The sequence below is a fragment of the Hyperolius riggenbachi genome, chromosome 5, assembly GCF_040937935.1.
Source record: "Hyperolius riggenbachi isolate aHypRig1 chromosome 5, aHypRig1.pri, whole genome shotgun sequence".
NCBI classification, from domain to species: Eukaryota; Metazoa; Chordata; class Amphibia; order Anura; family Hyperoliidae; genus Hyperolius; species Hyperolius riggenbachi.
In genome coordinates, this window is record NC_090650.1 from 57,074,984 (window position 1) to 57,094,982 (window position 19,999).

A 19,999-nucleotide genomic window follows, 5' to 3' on the forward strand; every position below is an offset into this window, starting at 1 on the left:
AATTGTGCTGAGAGCTTACAGTTGCCACACAATGTCCTGCATCCAATTAGCTGTTAAAGCACACAGCAGCTGGTGGTAGAAGCAGCCATAATGGGCTCCTACGAAGCCCTTTTAAACCTGCCATTTAGAGGCCCCAACTCCACTCCAAATATCAATACTGTCATGAAAACTCCTATTAGGGCACGGCAGTACCTCCATCGCAAGTTAACACCTCCTCAACAATGGTCCCATTATGGGGCAACCCATATGCCTCTCAATTCTCTACTATACCTGACCCAGCCGTCTGGGCTAGATATGGAGTTAAAATATTAAAGGATATCGCCCCAGATGGAATCCTATTATCCTTCTCTGAACTTAAACTAGCAAATGATCTCCTTAACTATATGCAATTTAGATATCACCAGCTATCACATGCGACCAAAGCTCAATTTGGCAGGGGAAGGATTTTGACTAAATCCAACCCAATTGAATACCTGTTGATAACCAAACACCTAGACAAGCCGCTTTCTGCTATTTATGCAGAAATTATGAACCAGTTGGGCCATAATACAGATAGGCTCCGTAGCCAATGGGAACGGGACCTAGGGGGGGAAATAGAAGGAGAGGTGTGGGAGGAGGCAGTGGCTAGGGGAGCATCGGTTCTGATCTCGTCCAGGGACAGATTAATCCAGCTGAAATATCTCCACAGGGTATACTATACGCCGGTTAGGCTACACAAAATCAATGCAGCACACTCGAACTTATGCACTAGATGTCACTCGACAGAGGGAAGCTTCATGCATATGTTTTGGTCATGCCCAGCACTGGCCAGGTATTGGGACCAAATAGAAAAAACAATTCGCAATGTGATAGATTCCCCATTCAAATTCGACACCAAAATGGTGATGCTGGGTATATTTGTTAAAGGCAGCTACAGCAAATACAAAATAGCAATGATTTACACATTATGTCATATAGCTAGGAAAGTAATTCTAGCTCATTGGAACCAGTCTGTTGTGCCTACCAAGATTGAATGGATAAACATGGTTAACAAAATGCTACCATTATGCAAGTTGACTTATAAAAGTAGGAACTGTCCCACTAAATTTGATAACATCTGGTCGGGATGGTGTGACAGATATTGCAGGAATGTGCTGACTGATGTTTAGAACACAGCTAACAGGCTAGAAATACTAATATAGTACTACAGATTCGGATGAGGTGCAGCAGGAAATACAACAAACAACATAATACTTGCATACAAAACTTGTGCAGAGGCTCTGCGAAATATCCTTATGTGATAATTAATGAGGAATCTATGGTGTGGCTGTGGCTGCGGACGGGATCTGGTGGGAGGGGGGGTACATGCACTACAATACACAGGGCGATAGGCCTTGATGGTCTCTCCTGACTATCACAATCAGGAATTAGTGTAATTAAGACTTAACTCTAGAACTTATACAGGCAAGCTCTTTTTATTCTGATTCAATAATCATTCGCAAAATCCAGCAATGGAATGAGACTCCACATAATGACAGTCACATGTATTGATATGGTGAGATGATTTTTCTTCTTCTCTTCTTCTTCACGACTTTTCTCGTTGAAGAATCTATCCTCTTCTTTCTCTCGACTTCCTACCAATGATGTAATGACCCATTGTTCAGTTATGGTAGAGAAGTTGGACCTCTTGGGTCCTATAGTATGTTATGTTGTAACAAAAAAAAAAGGAAATTTTCAATAAAAATTTACCTGTTAAAAAAAAAAGCACACAGCAGCAACAAGGTTCTCATCAGCAGGTATAGGCGGGTAAAGCATCAGCAAAGCGGGTGTGACACCATACAAACAGCGTGGCCATGGAGGGCTCTCACCACCTCCTGCCAGTAAAGCTCGGTGTCCTAGAGGGCTCTCACCACCTCCAAGGGACTCCCACCGTCTTGCAGTCACTCAACCGGCGTGTTGGCATCGCCAGGTTACCGCTGAAGGTGTTAGTATCCGCTCGCCGCTCCCCGCTGCCTTACAATTCCGAGCAAGATTCTGACTCAGCGGAGCGGTGACGTCACCACGCTGCCCTCTAGCCGTAACTAGTATCGCCCGCCCATCCAGGCTTCGGCAGACTGTTTTTTTAGGGGATCTGTATGTAGTTAACAATAAAGTGATTGCTATTTGAAGACTGTCACTACAGTGGATCGTTTTGTAGTGTATTGGATAAATTCACCATTGTGAGGCTCCCCTTGCCAGGGTATATGCAATCTGGAGTAAAATAAGCCTAGCGCATGGTATAATTTACTTTGGACAGAGGATGACACAAGGGGGACAGAGGAGGACACAAGAGGTATAAGGGGGCACAATCCACAAGATGCCCCAGGTTTAGTATGTGTGTGTCCCTGTTTTTTGTCCTCTAGACCTTGGTGAGTCTTATGGTCAGGAGAGTCTTATAGTATGAAAGATCTGGTATATAGTGCTGATATCTTCCTCACTGTTTTAAAGAGTACTTTATCATGTCACTAGCTGACCCTCAGAAGCATACAATCTAAGGGCTCTTTTACACTATGTGCGATTCCAATTTTGATGCGATTTTTACAAGTAAATCAGTTTGTTGATTCGATTAAAAAAAAATAAAAATCCTGCATACTGCATTTTTCTTCTTGTAATGCTAGCATCCAGTTCAGTGTTCTCCCCAGAATTGTTTTCCAGCCGGGTGGCATGAAAAAGTAGCGGGGTGGGGCCCAATGGAGGAATGCAGGTGAGGTGCTCCTCTGTGCAACTCTGTCCTCTGTGCATTACAGCATAGGAAGAAGAGGATGAGGAGACAAGCTGATGACAGCTTACCAAAATTAGCCGGGTGGAGCACCCAGCTAAAAGAGCTTGGGGAGAACACTGCAATTAAAATCACAAATCGAAAAATCAGAATTGCAGTGTAAAAAACGCCTAATCCTTACCATAGACAGTACATTGCCAAAGGCCAATTTTTGGGGAGAATCAAACTTTGCTGTATGTTTTAGGTATGTGAGAGGAAACCTTGGTAGCCAGAAGATACCAACGCAAACAGTGAGAATGTGCAAACTTGGAAACAAATCAGACAGCACTGCCAAATGTAACACACACTTTAAATTAATTTACTAGAACGCACAAATCTATTCACTAATTGTTCTGTATACACTAATACAGTGTACACTCATGGCTCTATATATGAAACGGACTTCCAAGTTGTTGTCACCATTTGAAGGGAACCTGTCATGATACAAATTTCTAAGCTGCCAAACCCTACGCCCATACGATAATGCTAGTTGCCTGCCTATTATTTCCAACTTGCAGTACTAACAGAAAACAGGCTGTGCAGTACTTGCAGTACTCACCCATATCGCCAACTTTGCTTTATTACCATCAACTGAAATGGTTTTCACTTTGAAGTCAACACCTAGAAAATAAGAAAGTCAAGTTAGTTTAATTACTGTAGGCTGGACAGGAAAAGCTTCAACTCTTCCAAGCAATCCTGAAGCACGAAAACACATTTCAGGTTGGAAAACTACCTAGGTAGAAGGAAGGCTCTGGATACCATAAAGTTTTCCCAGTCCTTCCCCTTTTTCCTGCGCTGTACCTGGTTAAAGTTAGTCATCCTGCTAGATGTTTGGCACTCCTGAGGCAACCTTTGGAACTACTCGTGTCTCTGAGTAGATCCAAAGACAAGCGCACTCCACCCTGCGTGCAGAAGTATGCATGTACTCATCTTTGGAACAAGTCAGGTATGCGAGAATTTCCAAAGGCTGATCGAGGAGTGCAGAAGAGCTATTCAACCTAGCAGGTCTATGGTAGTGCATTCATACGGGATCTCGAAGAATGCATTGCCATTATAAATGTTTTTGGTGGTACTCTTTTATCCCCCTTTCTCCCCCTTTCCCTTTTCCCCACATTATATTCTCTCTGAGTTCTCCTCCCAACTTTACCTTCTCTCCAACTCCCCCTCACTTTCTCCCCCTCCCTCTTTCCTCCTCCCTCACCCATCTTGTTAAATACAGTTACATAGTTATTTTGGTTGAAAAAAAGACATACGTCCATCGAGTTCAACCAGTACAAAGTACAACTCCAGCCTGCTCCCTCACATATCCCTGTTGATCCAGAGGGAGGCGAAAAAACCCTTACAACGCATGGTCCAATTAGCCCCAAAAGGGAAAAATTCCTTCCCGACTCCAGATGGCAATCAGATTAAGGCTTCTTGCACACTGCAAGCGATTCAGATTCAGATTCCGCTTTTTAATCTGTTTTTACTTCCGATTCCGATTTGCAGTTTGCTTCTTGCACACTGCAAATCGGAATCGGAGGTAAAAACTGATTAAAAAACGGAATCTGAATCGGAATCGCCTGCAGTGTGCAAGAAGCCAAAATCCCTGGATTAACATCATTAGGCATTACCTAGTAATTGTAGCCATGGATGTCTTTCAATGCAAGGAAAGCATCTAAGCCCCCTTTAAATGCAGCTATAGAGTTTGCCATAACGACTTCCTGTGGCAATGCATTCAACATCTTAATCACTTTTACTGTAAAGAACCCTTTCCTAAATAAGTGGCTAAAACGTTTTTCCTCCATGCACAGATCATGTCCTCTAGTCCTTTGAGAAGGCCTAGGGACAAAAAGCTCATCCGCCAAGCTATTATATTGCCCTCTGATGTATTTATACATGTTAATTAGATCTCCTCTAAGAGATCTGTGGATCTGTGGCAACCTGGTTTTGACTCAGTAACTCGCTGCTTACTGGAGTTGACTCTGAGGCTATATTTTATAATACATAATAAAAAGGGTCTCAGCTGTACCAAAGTTCAATTGTATTACTGTGTTATTCTATTGTACATCATATTTGTAGGCAACACTTTATTATCGTTAACTTTGTGATACAATGTGGTTGTAAGTAATTTTGTGTTGACCAGAGGTCATTATTCTTGCCGTTTCCTATAATAAAAATAAATATAAAAAAAAGTGGGATTTTAAGAGGCTTCATTATCTCTTTAAGGCCTCTTTTTACAGTTGCCTTGCAAGTGTGAGTTGCGTTACCTTGTTTTTTTACCAGACATCTGCAGCAACGCACGTTATGTAAGCCAATGGGTGACAGAAATTTTAAATATGTTGGCGGCGAATGTGCAGCACGCATTTGCGGGACAGGAATATGCCGGTGGAACCCAGGAATCTAAGTGACGTACTTTATACCCAGCAGGGAGTACGTCACGCAGCATATGACCCTGTTCGTGCACTCTAGCGCAGGATCATATGAATGACGCATTGTGCGTTGTAGTGCGATGCGATCGGGAGGAGCACCGTACCGCAAAAGTAATGCGGGCTACGCTTCAAGGATCACTTTTGTTGGGAACAAAACGCATGGCTTTCACTTCAGCTCTATATACTGCAGTGATTAGGGCTGCTATACTCGAGACTCCCAGGTGTCTAAATGCTGCAGTTCACCAGGCCTATGATGGATCTGTGGCAACCTGGTTTTGACTCAGTAACTCACTGCTCACTGGAGTTGACTCTGAGGCTATCTTTTATAATACACAACAGTAAATTGCTTTAAATTGCTGCCTGAAATTATAAATATACACATGAAATTTCAAGCAGCTTCAATATTTGGTTTAGACAATAAAAGAACAGTAACCGTACCGTGGTATAGTACTCAATGTCCTCACTCTGTAGATGCAGAATAGTTAGTTGTGCCATTACTGTAGCTACAACTTACACCTTACACATTCTAACCTTCAGGCAAAGCACACAATTACCCTCTGTCTGTGCAATGCATAATGCACCAAAAAATGCAATTCATATGGACAGTTCACATTGGGCTTGGTTCATCAAGCTGTAGTGAAGCTGCAGTGTAGCTGCTAGTGAACATAAAACTGCATACATTAGACTTGATTCATCAATCTGCGCTGCCAAAGCAGCACAGCTTAAAGAGCTGTAGTGCGCGCTATGCACGCCTTACATAGCAGCGATCGCTGGCATGTAAGGAGAGTGCCTTCCTAAGTTATGCGCATTGCTTCCTTAGCAATGTGCGTAACATTAACTGCGGGTCGTCCTACTCTTATGAATTATCGCTACCGCGATAATTCACTCGCGGCCGCTTCTGTCTTAATTTACATCGTTATATAAATTAACAGTAGCAGCGAGTGAAATATCGTGGTAGCGATAGTTCACAGGAGCAGGACCACCCGCAGGCGTGTCTAGAGAGGTGCAGGTATGGCTCATGCCATGGGCACCACAACCTTATGGGCGCCAAGCCTGCTCCTGTGCTGTGCCCCCAGGCCTGCCACTGTGCCTCCCTGTCACTCAGATCAGATTAATTTTTTGTTATCTGAGGAACATGGCTACTTAAAGGAATACTATCGATACCCAAATGTTCTAAAATGACAATGTACAAATAATGTCTAAGTAGCTGTGTAAACATTTTCCTACTTTTCATGTTAAATATCAGAGGCAAAAGCTGTAATTTATTGAGGGTAGGATTTAGCTATATTGGGACAAATCAATTGCAGAAGGGGTGTCTGCTTCAATGCACAGCCAGAGTTGCATATCAGACTACAGAAAGCAAATATCAAACATATCAAAATCTGAAAGCAAAAACAGTATGAAAAGCTGTGAGAATTAGTTACATATCCTCTGCTCTCTTCAGACACGTCAGTCAGAAACACAGGAGCTGCAGCTGTTGGGAGCTCTCTTCTCTGTCACACACAGAGCTACACATAGAGTTAACTGATCAAGTGTGAGGGGAATTTCCCCTCTCCTCATGGCTCAGTCAGCCTCAGTAAAGTTTGAAGGTATTTTGCTAACAGTAAACAAAGAAGTTATTTACACCAGCATGTATATGTATACACCAGTACTTAGCAGCACTTCCCAAACAATTCCTGTGTGAATTGAAAAAAAAAATATGTGAGTCGATAGTATTCCTTTAAAGAGACTTCGTAACAAAAATTACATCCTGTTTTTTATCATCCTACAAGTTCCAAAAGCTATTCTAATGTGTTCTGGCTTACTGCAGCACTTTCCAGTATCACAGTCTCTGTAATAAATCAACTTATCTCTCTCTTGTCAGACTTGTCAGCCTGTGTCTGGAAGGCTGCAAAGTTCTTCAGTGTTGTGGTTCTGTGATGCATCTCCCCTTTCCTGGCCCCTCTATGCACACTGCCTGTGTATAATGATCTCTTGAGATACAAAAGGAAGGCTGTATACAGCCTGCTTGTGTATGGATGTATTTTCGATGTGTGGACATACTGTACATCAACCTACTTCCTGTTTTGGTGGCCATTTTGTTTGTTTATAAACAAACTTTTAAAAACTGTTTTTAACTACTTTTAATGCGGCGAGGAGCGGCAAAATTGTGACAGAGGGTAATAGGAGATGTCCCCTAACACACTGGTATGTTTACTTTTGTGCGATTTTAACAATACAGATTCTCTTTAAAGAGAGTCTGAAGCGAGAATAAATCTCGCTTCAGACCTGATAAATAGCAGGGGCATGTGTGCCCCTGCTAAACCGCCGCTAACGCGCCGCTAAACGGGGGTCCCTTTACCCCCAAATCCCCTCGGTGCAGCAGGGGAGCGCTTCCTGGTTGGGGCAGGGCTATCCACCGCAGCCCTGCCCCACGCGCGTCTGTCAGCGCGTATCTTCGCCTCTCCCCCACCCCTCTCAGTCTTCCTTCACTGAGAGGGGCGGGGGAGAGGCGGCGATGCGCCGCTGATAGACGCGACTGGAGGCAGGGCTGCAGCCGTTAGCCCTGCCTCCAGGAGCAACCAAGTCTGCGACCAAGTGTTGCAGTGGGGGGTTTGGGGGTGAAGGGACCCCGGTTTAGCGGCGTGATGGCGGCGGTTTAGCAGGGGCACACGTGCCCCTGCTAACTATGAGCTCTGAAGCGAGATTTATTCTCGCTTCAGAGTCTCTTTAACTTATGTATGTAGGGAACATTTGGCTTAGCAGGCCCGGATTTACATCACAGGAGCTTATAGGCACAGATGTCCTGGCACCCTAGACTTCACCCTCCAGGAGCCTACAAACACCTGCCAAACTTCAAGTGTGCTGGCTGGCCCAGCTGTCACTTCTCCCTTAATCATCATAGCGAGCTACAGGTGCCCCTTAACCACTTCCCGACCGCCCACTACACAGGGGCGGCGGGGAAGTGGAGCCCTGCAGGACGGCCTCACCCACAGAGGCGGCGGTCCATTTAAGGGCATGGGCGGAGCGATCGCGTCATCCGTGACGCGATCCTCCGCCGGCGCCTGTCACCGCTCGCTCGCCGCAACATCCCGCCGGCTATACGGAAGCGCCGGCGGGATGTTAACCCCGCGATCGCCGCATACAAAGTGTATAATACACTTTGTAATGTTTACAAAGTGTATTATACAGGCTGCCTCCTGCCCTGGTGGTCCCAGTGTCCGAGGGACCACCAGGGCAGGCTGCAGCCACCCTAGTCTGCACCAAGCACACTGATTTTCTCCCCCCCCCGCCCCAGATCGCCCACAGCACCCATCAGACCCCCCCCCTGCCCACCCCCCAGACCCCTGTTTGCACCCAATCACCCCCCTAATCACCCATCAATCACTCCCTGTCACTATCTGTCAACGCTATTTTTTTTTTTATCCCCCCCCCTGCTCCCTGCCCCCTCCTGATCACCCCCCACCCCTCAGATTCTCCCCAGACCCCCCCCCCCCAGACCACCCCCCCCTGTTTACTGTATGCATCTATCCCCCTGATCACCTGTCAATCACCTGTCAATCACCTGTCAATCACCCGTCAATCACCCATCAATCACCCGTCAATCACCCCCTGTCACTGCCACCCATCAATCAGCCCCTAACCTGCCCCTTGCGGGCAATCTGATCACCCCCCCACACCAATAGATCGCCCACAGATCCGACATCAGATCACCTCCCAAATCCATTGTTTACATCTATTCTCTCCTCTAAACACCCACTAATTACCCATCAATCACCCATCAATCACCCCCTATCACCACTTGTCACTTTTACCTATCAGATCAGACCCTAATCTGCCCCTTGCGGGCACCCAATCACCCGCCCACACGCTCAGATTGCCCTCTGACCCCCCCTTATCAATTCACCAGTGCATTAATTACATCTGTTCTTCCCTGTAATAACCCACTGATCACCTGTCAATCACCTGCCAATCACCTATCACCCATCAATCACCCCCTGTCACTGCCACCCATCAATCAGCCCCTAACCTGCCCCTTGCGGGCAATCTGATCACCCACCCACACCATTAGATCGCCCGCAAACCCGCCGTCAGATTACCTCCCAAATGTATCGTTTACATCTGTTATCTTCTCTAAACACCCACTAATTACCCATCAATCACCCCCTATCACCACCTGTCACTGTTACCTATCAGATCAGACCCTAATCTGCCCCTTGCGGGCACCCAATCACCCGCCCACACGCTCAGATTGCCCTCTGACCCCCCCTTATCAATTCACCAGTGCATTAATTACATCTGTTCTTCCCTGTAATAACCCACTGATCACCTGTCAATCACCTGCCAATCACCTATCACCCATCAATCACCCCCTGTCACTGCCACCCATCAATCAGCCCCTAACCTGCCCCTTGAGGGCAATCTGATCACCCACCCACACCATTAGATCGCCCGCAAACCCGCCGTCAGATTACCTCCCAAATGTATCGTTTACATCCGTTATCTTCTCTAAACACCCACTAATTACCCATCAATCACCCCCTATCACCACCTGTCACTGTTACCTATCAGATCAGACCCTAATCTGCCCCTTGCGGGCACCCAATCACCCGCCCACACGCTCAGATTGCCCTCAGACCCCCCCCCCCCCCCTTATCAATTCGCCAGTGCATTAATTACATCTGTCCTTCCCTGTAATAACCCACTGATCACCTGTCAATCACCTGCCAATCACCTATCACCCATCAATCACCCCCTGTCACTGCCACCCAACAATCAGCCCCTAACCTGCCCCTTGCGGGCAATCTGATCACCCACCCACACCAATAGATCGCCCGCAGATCCGACATCAGATCACCACCCAAGCGCAGTGTTTCCATCTATTCTCTCCTCTAAACACCCACTAATTACCCATCAATCACCCATCAATCACTCCCTATCACCACCTGTCACTGTTACCTATCAGATCAGACCCTAATCTGCCCCTTGCGGGCACCCAATCGACCGCCTACACGCTCAGATTGCCCTCAGACCCCCCCTTATCAATTCGCCAGTGCAATATTTACATCTGTTCTCCCCTGTAATAACCCACTGATTACCTGTCAATCACCTATCAATCACCCATCAATCACCCCCTGTCACTGCCACCCATCAATCACCCCCTGTCACTGCCACCCATCAATCACCCGCTGTCACTGCCACCCATCAATCAGCCCCTAACCTGCCCCTTGCGGGCAAACTGATCACCCACCCACACCAATAGATCGCCCGCAGATCCGACATCAGATCACCACCCAAGCGCAGTGTTTCCATCTATTCTCTACCCTAAACACCCACTAATTACCCATCAATCACCCCCTGTCACTGCTACCTATCAGATTAGACCCCTATCTGCCCCTAGGGCACTCAATCACCCGCCCACACCCTCAGAATGCCCTCAGACCCCAGCCCTGATCACCTCGCCAGTGCATTGCTTGCATCCATTCCCCCCTCTAATCACACCTTGAGACACCCATCAATCACCTCCTGTCACCCCCTAGCACACCTACCCATCAGATCAGGCCCCAATTTGCCCCGTGTGGGCTCCTGATCACTCGGCCAAACCCTCAGACCCCCTTCCGATCACCTCCCCAGTGCATGGATTGCATCTATTTTCCCCTCTAACCACCCCCTGAGACACCCATCAATCACCTCCTGTCACCCCCCTAGCACTCCTATCCATCAGATCAGGCCCAATACAACCTGTCATCTAAAAGCCCACCCTGCTTATGACCGGTTCCACAAAATTCGCCCCCTCATAGACCACCTGTCATCAAAATTTGCAGATGCTTATACCCCTGAACAGTCATTTTGAGACATTTGGTTTCCAGACTACTCACGGTTTTGGGCCTGTAAAATGCCAGGGCGGTATAGGAACCCCACAAGTGACCCCATTTTAGAAAAAAAAAGACACCCCAAGGTATTATGTTAGGTGTATGACGAGTTCATAGAAGATTTAATTTTTTGTCAAAAGTTAGCGGAAATTAATTTTTATTAGTTTTTTTTCACAAAGTGTCATTTTTCACTAACTTGTGACAAAAAATAAAATCTTCTATGAACTTGCCATACACCTAACGGAATACCTTGGGGTGTCTTCTTTCTAAAATGGGGTCACTTGTGGGGTTCCTATACTGCCCTGGCATTTTAGGGGCCCTAAACCGCGAGGAGTAGTCTAGAAAACAAATGCTTCAAAATGACCTGTGAATAGGACGTTGGGCCCCTTAGCGCACCTAGGCTGCAAAAAAGTGTCACACATGTGGTACCGCCGTACTCAGGAAAAGTAGTATAATGTGTTTTGGGGTGTATTTTTACACATACCCATGCTGGGTGGGAGAAATTTCTATGTAAATGGACAATTGTGTGTAAAAAAAATCAAACAATTGTCATTTACAGAGATATTTCTCCCACTTAGCATGGGTATGTGTAAAAATACACCCCAAAACGCATTATACTACTTCTCCTGAGTACAGCGGTACCACATGTGTGGCACTTTTTTACACCCTAAGTACGCTAAGGGGCCCAAAGTCCAATGAGTACCTTTAGGATTTCACAGGTCATTTTGCGACATTTGGTTTCAAGACTACTCCTCACGGTTTAGGGCCCCTAAAATGCCAGGGCAGTATAGGAACCCCACAAATGACCCCATTCTAAAAAGAAGACACCCAAAGGTATTCCGTACGGAGTATGGTGAGTTCATAGAAGATTTTATTTTTTGTCACAAGTTAGCGGAAAATGACACTTTGTGAAAAAAAACTATTAAAATCAATTTCCGCTAACTTGTGACAAAAAAATAAAAACTTCTATGAACTCACCATACTCCGTACGGAATACCTTGGGGTGTCTTCTTTCTAAAATGGGGTCATTAGTGGGGTTCCTATACTGCCCTGGCATTTTAGGGGCCCTAAACCGTGAGGAGTAGTCTTGAAACAAAAATGACCTGTGAAATCCTAAAGGTACTCATTGAACTTTGGGCCCCTTAGCGTACTTAGGGTGTAAAAAAGTGCCACACATGTGGTACCGCCGTACTCAGGAGAAGTAGTATAATGCGTTTTGGGGTGTATTTTTACACATACCCATGCTAAGTGGGAGAAATATCTCTGTAAATGACAATTGTTTGATTTTTTTACACACAATTGTCCATTTACATAGAAATTTCTCCCACCCAGCATGGGTATGTGTAAAAATACACCCCAAAACACATTGTACTACTTCTCCCGAGTATGGCGATACCACATGTGTGGCACTTTTTTGCACCCTAAGTGCGCTAAAGGGCCCAAAGTCCAATGAGTACCTTTAGGATTTCACAGGTCATTTTGAGAAATTTCGTTTCAAGACTACTCCTCACGGTTTAGGGCCCCTAAAATGCCAGGGCAGTATAGGAACCCCACAAATGACCCCATTTTAGAAAGAAGACACCCCAAGGTATTCCGTTAGGAGTATGGTGAGTTCATAGAAGATTTTATTTTTTGTCAAAAGTTAGCGGAAATTGATTTTAATTGTGTTTTTTCACAAAGTGTCATTTTCCGCTAACTTGTGACAAAAAATAAAATCTTCTATGAACTCGCCATACTACTAACGGAATACCTTGGGGTGTCTTCTTTCTAAAATGGGGTCATTTGTGGGGTTCCTATACTGCCCTGGCATTTTAGGGGCCCTAAACCGTGAGGAGTAGTCTTGAAACGAAATTTCTCAAAATGACCTGTGAAATCCTAAAGGTACTCATTGGACTTTGGGCCCTTTAGCGCAGTTAGGGTGCAAAAAAGTGCCACACATGTGGTATCGCCGTACTCAGGAGAAGTAGTATAATGTGTTTTGTGGTGTATTTTTACACATACCCATGCTGAGTGGGAGAAATATCTCTGTAAATGGACAATTGTGTGTAAAAAAAATTAACAAATTGTCATTTACAGAGATATTTCTCCCACCCAGCATGGGTATGTGTAAAAATACACCTCAAAACACATTATACTACTTCTCCTGAGTACGGCAATACCACATGTGTGGCACTTTTTTGCAGCCTAACTGCGCTAAGGGGTCCAAAGTCCAATGAGCACCTTTAGGCTTTACAGGGGTGCTTACAATTTAGCACCCCCCAAAATGTCAGGACAGTAAACACACCCCACAAATGATCCCATTTTGGAAAGTAGACCCTTCAAGGTATTCAGAGAGGGGCATGGTGAGTCCGTGGCAGATTTCATTTTTTTTTGTCGCAAGTTAGAAGAAATGGAAACTTTTTTTTTTTTTTTTTTTCCTCACAAAGTGTCATTTTCCGCTTACTTGTGACAAAAAATAATATCTTCTATGAACTCACTATGCCTCTCAGTGAATACTTTGGGATGTCTTCTTTCCAAAATGGGGTCATTTGGGGGGTATTTATACTATCCTGGAATTCTAGCCCCTCATGAAACATGACAGGGGGTCAGAAAAGTCAGAGATGCTTGAAAATGGGAAAATTCACTTTTGGCACCATAGTTTGTAAACGCTATAACTTTTACCCAAACCAATAAATATACACTGAATGGGTTTTTTTTATCAAAAACATGTTTGTCCACATTTTTCGCGCTGCATGTATACAGAAATTTTACTTTATTTGAAAAATGTCAGCACAGAAAGTTAAAAAAATAATTTTTTTGCCAAAATTCATGTCTTTTTTGATGAATATAATAAAAAGTAAAAATCGCAGGAGCAATCAAATAGCATCAAAAGAAAGCTTTATTAGTGACAAGAAAAGGAGCCAAAATTCATTTAGGTGGTAGGTTGTATGAGCGAGCAATAAACCGTGAAAGCTGCAGTGGTCTGAATGGAAAAAAAGTGGCCGGTCCTTAAGGGGTAGAAAGCCCTAGGTCCTCAAGTGGTTAATAATGAGGATAGCTCTGGATACTTAAGGTTCCCTTTAAGAAATCTTTATGGTATGCGTGACTAGACGTGTGATAGGGGTGTGATCAGGGGTGTGGCCGGGGCATGACTTAAGTGTCCCTCTTTCTCATCTCAAAAAGTAGGGAGGTATGTGGATATGTAGTAACTACAGACTCTGCAGCTACAGCCAGACGTGTATCCATTTCTGAGTAATGAGGCAGGAGGGATCAGGCCCAACAACAAGCAGCTATTTGCCAAGACTGAAACACTGGGATTTGTTGAAAAGTGTTAAAGGGAACCTAAAGGTGGCCACTAAAGATACAATTTGCTGAACGAGCAATTCTTCGTATGAATAATCGGAAATGATCATTCGTGATCACTAAACGGAAAAAAAATCCCCTAATCAATCCAATCAGATTTGTGAATTCGATCCAATTTTCAGAATGATCCCATCAGTCTGATCAGATTGGTTAGGACATTTTTGTCTATTAGTGGTCCCAAACGATCATTTACAATTGTTCATGCAAATAATCTTTCGTAAAAGATAATTTGGAACATTGCATCGTTAGTAGCCACCAATAAGTGAGAGGTATATGGAGGCTGACATATTTATTTTCCTTTTAAACAGTGCATATTACCTGGCTGTCTTGATGATCCTCTGCCTCTAATACTTTTAGCCATAGACCCTGAACAAGCATGCAGATCAGGTGCGCTGGCTGAAGTGTGACTGTATTAGCTGCATGCTTGTTTCAGGTGTGTAATTCAGACACTATTGCAGCCAAAGAGATCAGCAGGACAGCCAGGCAACTGGTATTACTTAAAGTGTACCAGAGCTGCGGCAAGGAAAAAGTTTTATACATACCTGGGGCTTCCTTCAGCCTCATAAGCTCCGATCGATCCCACGCCGCTGTCCTCCTCTCCCCGCAGCTCCGGTACAGAGTCCGGTCATTTCTGCCAGTCGCGGGCAGTCTGTGCAAGAGAAGTGCGCCCTCTACGTAGCGGCTGCTGGAGAGATACGCAAACAGCGCACTTCTCTTACGTCAGACTGTCCGTCACTAGCAGAAGTGACCGGACCAGGTACCGGAGCTGCGGGGAGAGGAGGACAGCGGCGCAGGAGTGATTGGAGCTTATGAGGCTGGAGGAAGCCCCAGGTATGTATAAAACGTTTTCCTTGCAGCAGCTCTGGTTTTCATTAAAAAAGAAACAAATATGGAAGCCTCGCTTTAGGTTCCCTTTAAAAGCTGTTCAAGTTTACACAGACTAGCATGAGGTTCCTACCCGAAGCAACAGGAAGAGGAATGTGGACGCCGTCAAATTTATTTTCATTTACATAAAGAATATTACTAGGGATGAGCATTCCAGATAATTTGGATCAGAACACAAGCACAGCGGACCGTGACAGGGGTGGCGTAACTCATCCTTAAAGAGAACCCGAGGTGGGGTTCTGACAATGCGATCTGCACACAGAGGTTGGGTCTGCCTATACAGCCAAGCCTCTGTTGCTATCCCAATCCCCCCTAAGTTCCCCCTGCGCTCTTCTGTCCCCCATAAATCACAGCCGCGCTGTCGACACGCAGTGTGTCGCAGCGGGCTGTGTTTACCTCTTTACTGTCAGTCTCGGCGCTTCCCCTGCCTCCTGCATAGCTCCGGTCCCCACCCACGTCCCTTCCCTCCCCGCTGATTGGAGGGAAGGGATGTGGGCGGGGACCGGAGCTATGCAGGAGGCGGGGGGAGCGGCAAGAGTGACAGTAAAGAGGTAAACACAGCCCGCTGCGTGTCGACAGCGCGGCTGTGATTTATGGGGGCCAGTAGAGCGCAGGGGGAACTTAGAGGGGATTGGGATAGCAACAGAGGCTGGGTGTGCAGATAGCATTGTCAGAACCCCACCTCGGGTTCTCTTTAATGATGCCTCTGTGTGCTGCCCTCCACTGGGCATTCCACCTTCACAGCTGGAGAGGTAGATCGCAACATGGAGTGCAGCACATGGAGGTGGCATCAAGGGTGAGTTAACCCCCCTGCTGCGGTGTGGGACCCCGGGCCGGCGGCTGGGAGCAGAGCTACAACAAGGGACATGTCGGCTGCAAGGGGCTGGAGGAAGCCCCAGGTAAGTAGAGCCTGGTTAAATTAATTTGCTTGACATTTCTTTTAAACTAATACCACACAAATAATAAATTTTTCCATGTTTTTATTGAACACACCATGTAAACATTTACAGTGCAGGTGGAAAAAGTATGTGAACCTTTGGATTTAATAACTGGTTTAACCTCCGTTGGCAGCAACAACTTCAACCAAACGTTTCCTGTAGTTGCAGATCAGACGTGCACAATGGTCAGGAGTAATTCTTGACCATTCCGCTTTACAGAACTGTTCAATATTCTTGGGATGTCTGGTGTAAATCGCTTTCTTGAGGTCATACCACAGCATTTCAATCGGGATGAGGTCAGGACTCTGGGCCACTCTGGAAGGCATATTTTCTTCTGTTTAAGCCACTCTGTTGTTGATTTACTTTGGGTCATTGTCCTGTGGCAACTCCCTTCTGTTGAGCTTCAGCTGGTGGACAGATGGCCTTAAAGAGGCTGTAACAAAAACAAGTTATCCTGGGGGTACTCACCTCGGTAGGGGTAAGCGTCAGGGTCTCAATGAGGCTTCCCCCTCTGCTGTAGCTGCAGTGAATCCAGCGCTGACTCCCCCGAAGTCTCCTGCAATCCACGTTCGACAAGCCTGACAAGGCTTGCTATATTTACCTTCCCTGACTCCAGCAGGGGCGCTGTTGCGGCTCTCAGCACGGAGATAGGAGAAAATAGCCGATCTCCGTTGGCTATTGCGCATACGCAGTAGAGCGGGCCGACAGCGATCGGCTATTTCCGCCCATCTCTGAGCGGAGAGCCGATACTGCGCCTTCGCTGGAGCCGGTAAGGTAAATATTTACATTCCCGCTGTTCGGAGGGCCAGAGCGAGACCGCCGTGGGACACAGGAGGACGGGGGGAGGCAGAGATAGGATCCAGAGGCTTCCCCCTACCGGTTTTCTTTAAGTTCTCCTGCAAAATGTCTTGATAAACTTGGGAATTCATTTTTCCTTCGATGATAGTAATCCGTCCAGGCTGACGCAGCAAAGCAGCCCCAAACCATTATGCCCCCCACCACCATACTTCACAGTTGGGATGAGGTTTTGATGTTGATGTGCGGTTCCTCTTTCTCCACACAAAGTGTTGTGTGTTTCTTCTAAACAACTCAACTTTGGTTTCATCTGTCCACAGAATATTTTGCTGGTATTGCTGTGGAACACCCAGGTGCTCTTTTGTAAACTTTAAACATGCAGCAATGTTTTTTTGGACAGCAGTGGCTGCCACTGTGGTATCCTCCCATGAACTCCATTCTTGTTTAGTGTTTTACATATTGTAGATTCACTAACATGGATGTTAGCATATGCCATGACTTTTGGAAGGATTTGTTCACATTATAAATCGCAAGCGCGATCGTAAGCGCTGAGTGCTTTTGTGCGCGATTTTTTCAAGCGATTCCCGGCGTTTTCTTAGCGTTAAGCGATTTTGTGTAAGTGCTTTTGCAGAGTGATTCATTTTTTCCACTTCCTGACGTCAGGAAGTGAACTCTTTCACCCGGAAATGAATAAATACGATGTATTTATTCATAAAAGCGATGGGGAAATCGGTATACAAAGCGCTTTAAGTGCTTTGCAATTTCCCAATACCTTCCATTGAGCCAAAGTGCTCAGAAAATGGTACAGGCAGCGTTTTTGGAAGCGTAACGCAATCAAACCGCTCATATGTGTAAACTCTCATAGGGAATCATTGCACAAGCGCCTTTAGGGCAATTTCTAAAATCACCAGCACTTAAAAAAATACGCAAAACACTCAGTGTGAACAAGCCCCAAGTCTTTAGCTGACACTCTAGGAGGGCTGGTGCACACCGAGCGGCTTTTTGGGCGTTTTCAGATCCGCTTGCGGCTGCGGATCTGCTTGGTCAATGTATTTCAATGGGGTGGTGCACACCAGAGCGGCAGGCGTTTTGCAGAAACGAAAAATGCCTGGGTGAGGCATTTTTTGGATTTCGGATGCGTTTCTGCCTCAATGTTAAGTATAGGAAAAACGCAAACCGCTCTGAAAAACGGCACTTCAGAGCGGTTTTGCAGGCGTTTTTGTTACAGAAGCTGTTCAGTAACAGCTTTACTGTAACAATATATGAAATCTACTATACTGAAAACCGCAGCAGCAATCCGCAAAACGCTAGCAAAACGCCTTATAAAAATAAAAAAAAGCGTTTAAAAATCTGCTAGCGTTTTGCGGATCTGCTAGCAGGGTTTTGGTGTGCACCAGCCCGGATTCTGCTTTACCTCATTGAGCATTCTGAGCTGTGCTCTAGAATTCATCTTTACAGGACGGTCACTCCTGGGGAGAGTAGCAGCTGTGTAGAACTTTCTCCATTTATAGACAATTTGTTTTACCGTGGACTGATGAACTGCAAGGCTTTTGGAGATAATTTATAACGCTTTCCAGCTTTATGCAAGTCAACAATTCTTAACTGTAGGTCTTTTGAGAGTTCATTTGTACGAGGCATCATTCACATCAGGCAATGCTTCTTAGGAAAAGCAAACCCAAAACTGGTGTGTGTTTTTTATAGGGTAGGGCAGCTGTAAATAAAAAAAAAAAAACCTCCAATCTCATCTCATTGATTGGACGCCAGCTGCCTGACACCTTACTCCAATTAGCTCTTGGACATGTCACTAGTCTAGGGGTTCACATACTTTTTCCACCTGCACTGCGAATGTTTACATGGTGTGTTTAATAAAAACATTGAAACCTTTATTTATTAGTGTGGTATTAGTTTAACCTCCTTGCGGGTTATCCCGACCTGAGCTCGGGGTAACTCGCGCAGGAGGATTGCTCTGGCCCTGCTGGGCCGATTTTCATAATTTTTTTTTCCCTACACGCAGCTAGCACTTTGCTAGCTGCGTGTGGTACTCGATCGCCGCCGCTACCCGCCGATTCGCCGATATTTACAGAGACACTTTCCAATATGTAGCAATGCTGTCCTATTTGAACATCTAAGCTTACAATTCTCTTATACAAAGTTGCAGGGGTATTATGTAGAAGGCCACTCACCAATGGTAGCAGCAAGCTCGGGGTCAAATGTGTCATCTGTGAACCTCAGCAGAAGGCTGCAAAATGAGAAAGAAAATGCAGTTTTTAGCATATTGAATTCAAAGTGAAAATGTCAGAACTTGTACATGCAACCTCACCATCAGCATGGTGAGGATACTCTAAAATCAAATGAATTCATTAACTTTTTTCTCCATTACCACAACCCAATTGAAAGGGTCTCTTCAGCCAAAACCAGTTGTAACAATCAATGAGGCCTGGTGCACACCGCAAAATGCTAGCAGATTTTGAAACGCTTTTTCTTCTTTTTCTGTAGCGTTTCAGCTAGCATTTTGCGGTTTTGTGAAGCGTTTTCGATGTAGTAGATTTCATGTATTGTTACAGTAAAGCTGTTACTGAACAGCTACTGTAACAAAAACGCCTGGCAAACCGCTCTGAACTGGCGTTTTTCAGAGCGGTTTGCGTTTTTCCTATACTTAACATTGAGGCAGAAACGCATCCACAATTCAAAAAATGCCTCACCCCGGGAGTATGCGTTTCGGCAAAACGCCTCCCGCTCTGGTGTGAACCACCCCATTGAGATACATTGGCCAAGCGGATTCACACTGAAAAAGCCGCTCAGTGTGCACCAGCCCTGACTTCTGATTTCATGAAGATTTTGCTACAGTTTTATCTCCTTCAAAAGGAACAGGTGACAATGCAGTGGTAAATTTTTTGGCAGTTTCAATTACTTTAATTGAGCCTTCCTGTGACCTACTGAACCCGAGATATCTGACCACAGTGGTTGGGTGCTGCACCTGGCTTATTTTCCAGAACCCTC

The 19,999-nt window shown here is 45.5% G+C and overlaps 1 protein-coding gene across 1 annotated transcript in view; it reads right to left on the reverse strand.

The window, feature by feature from the left end:
* Positions 1–19,999, reverse strand: part of RAB18 (RAB18, member RAS oncogene family) — a 77,685-nt gene that overhangs the window by 28,975 nt on the left and 28,711 nt on the right. Inside the window, exons 2-3 of the mRNA XM_068235725.1 lie at positions 19,183–19,238; positions 3,336–3,397 (exon numbers count right to left, since the gene is read on the reverse strand). Of these exons, the coding sequence (XP_068091826.1) occupies positions 3,336–3,397; positions 19,183–19,238 (118 nt within the window). The remainder of the gene's footprint in view (positions 1–3,335; positions 3,398–19,182; positions 19,239–19,999) is intronic.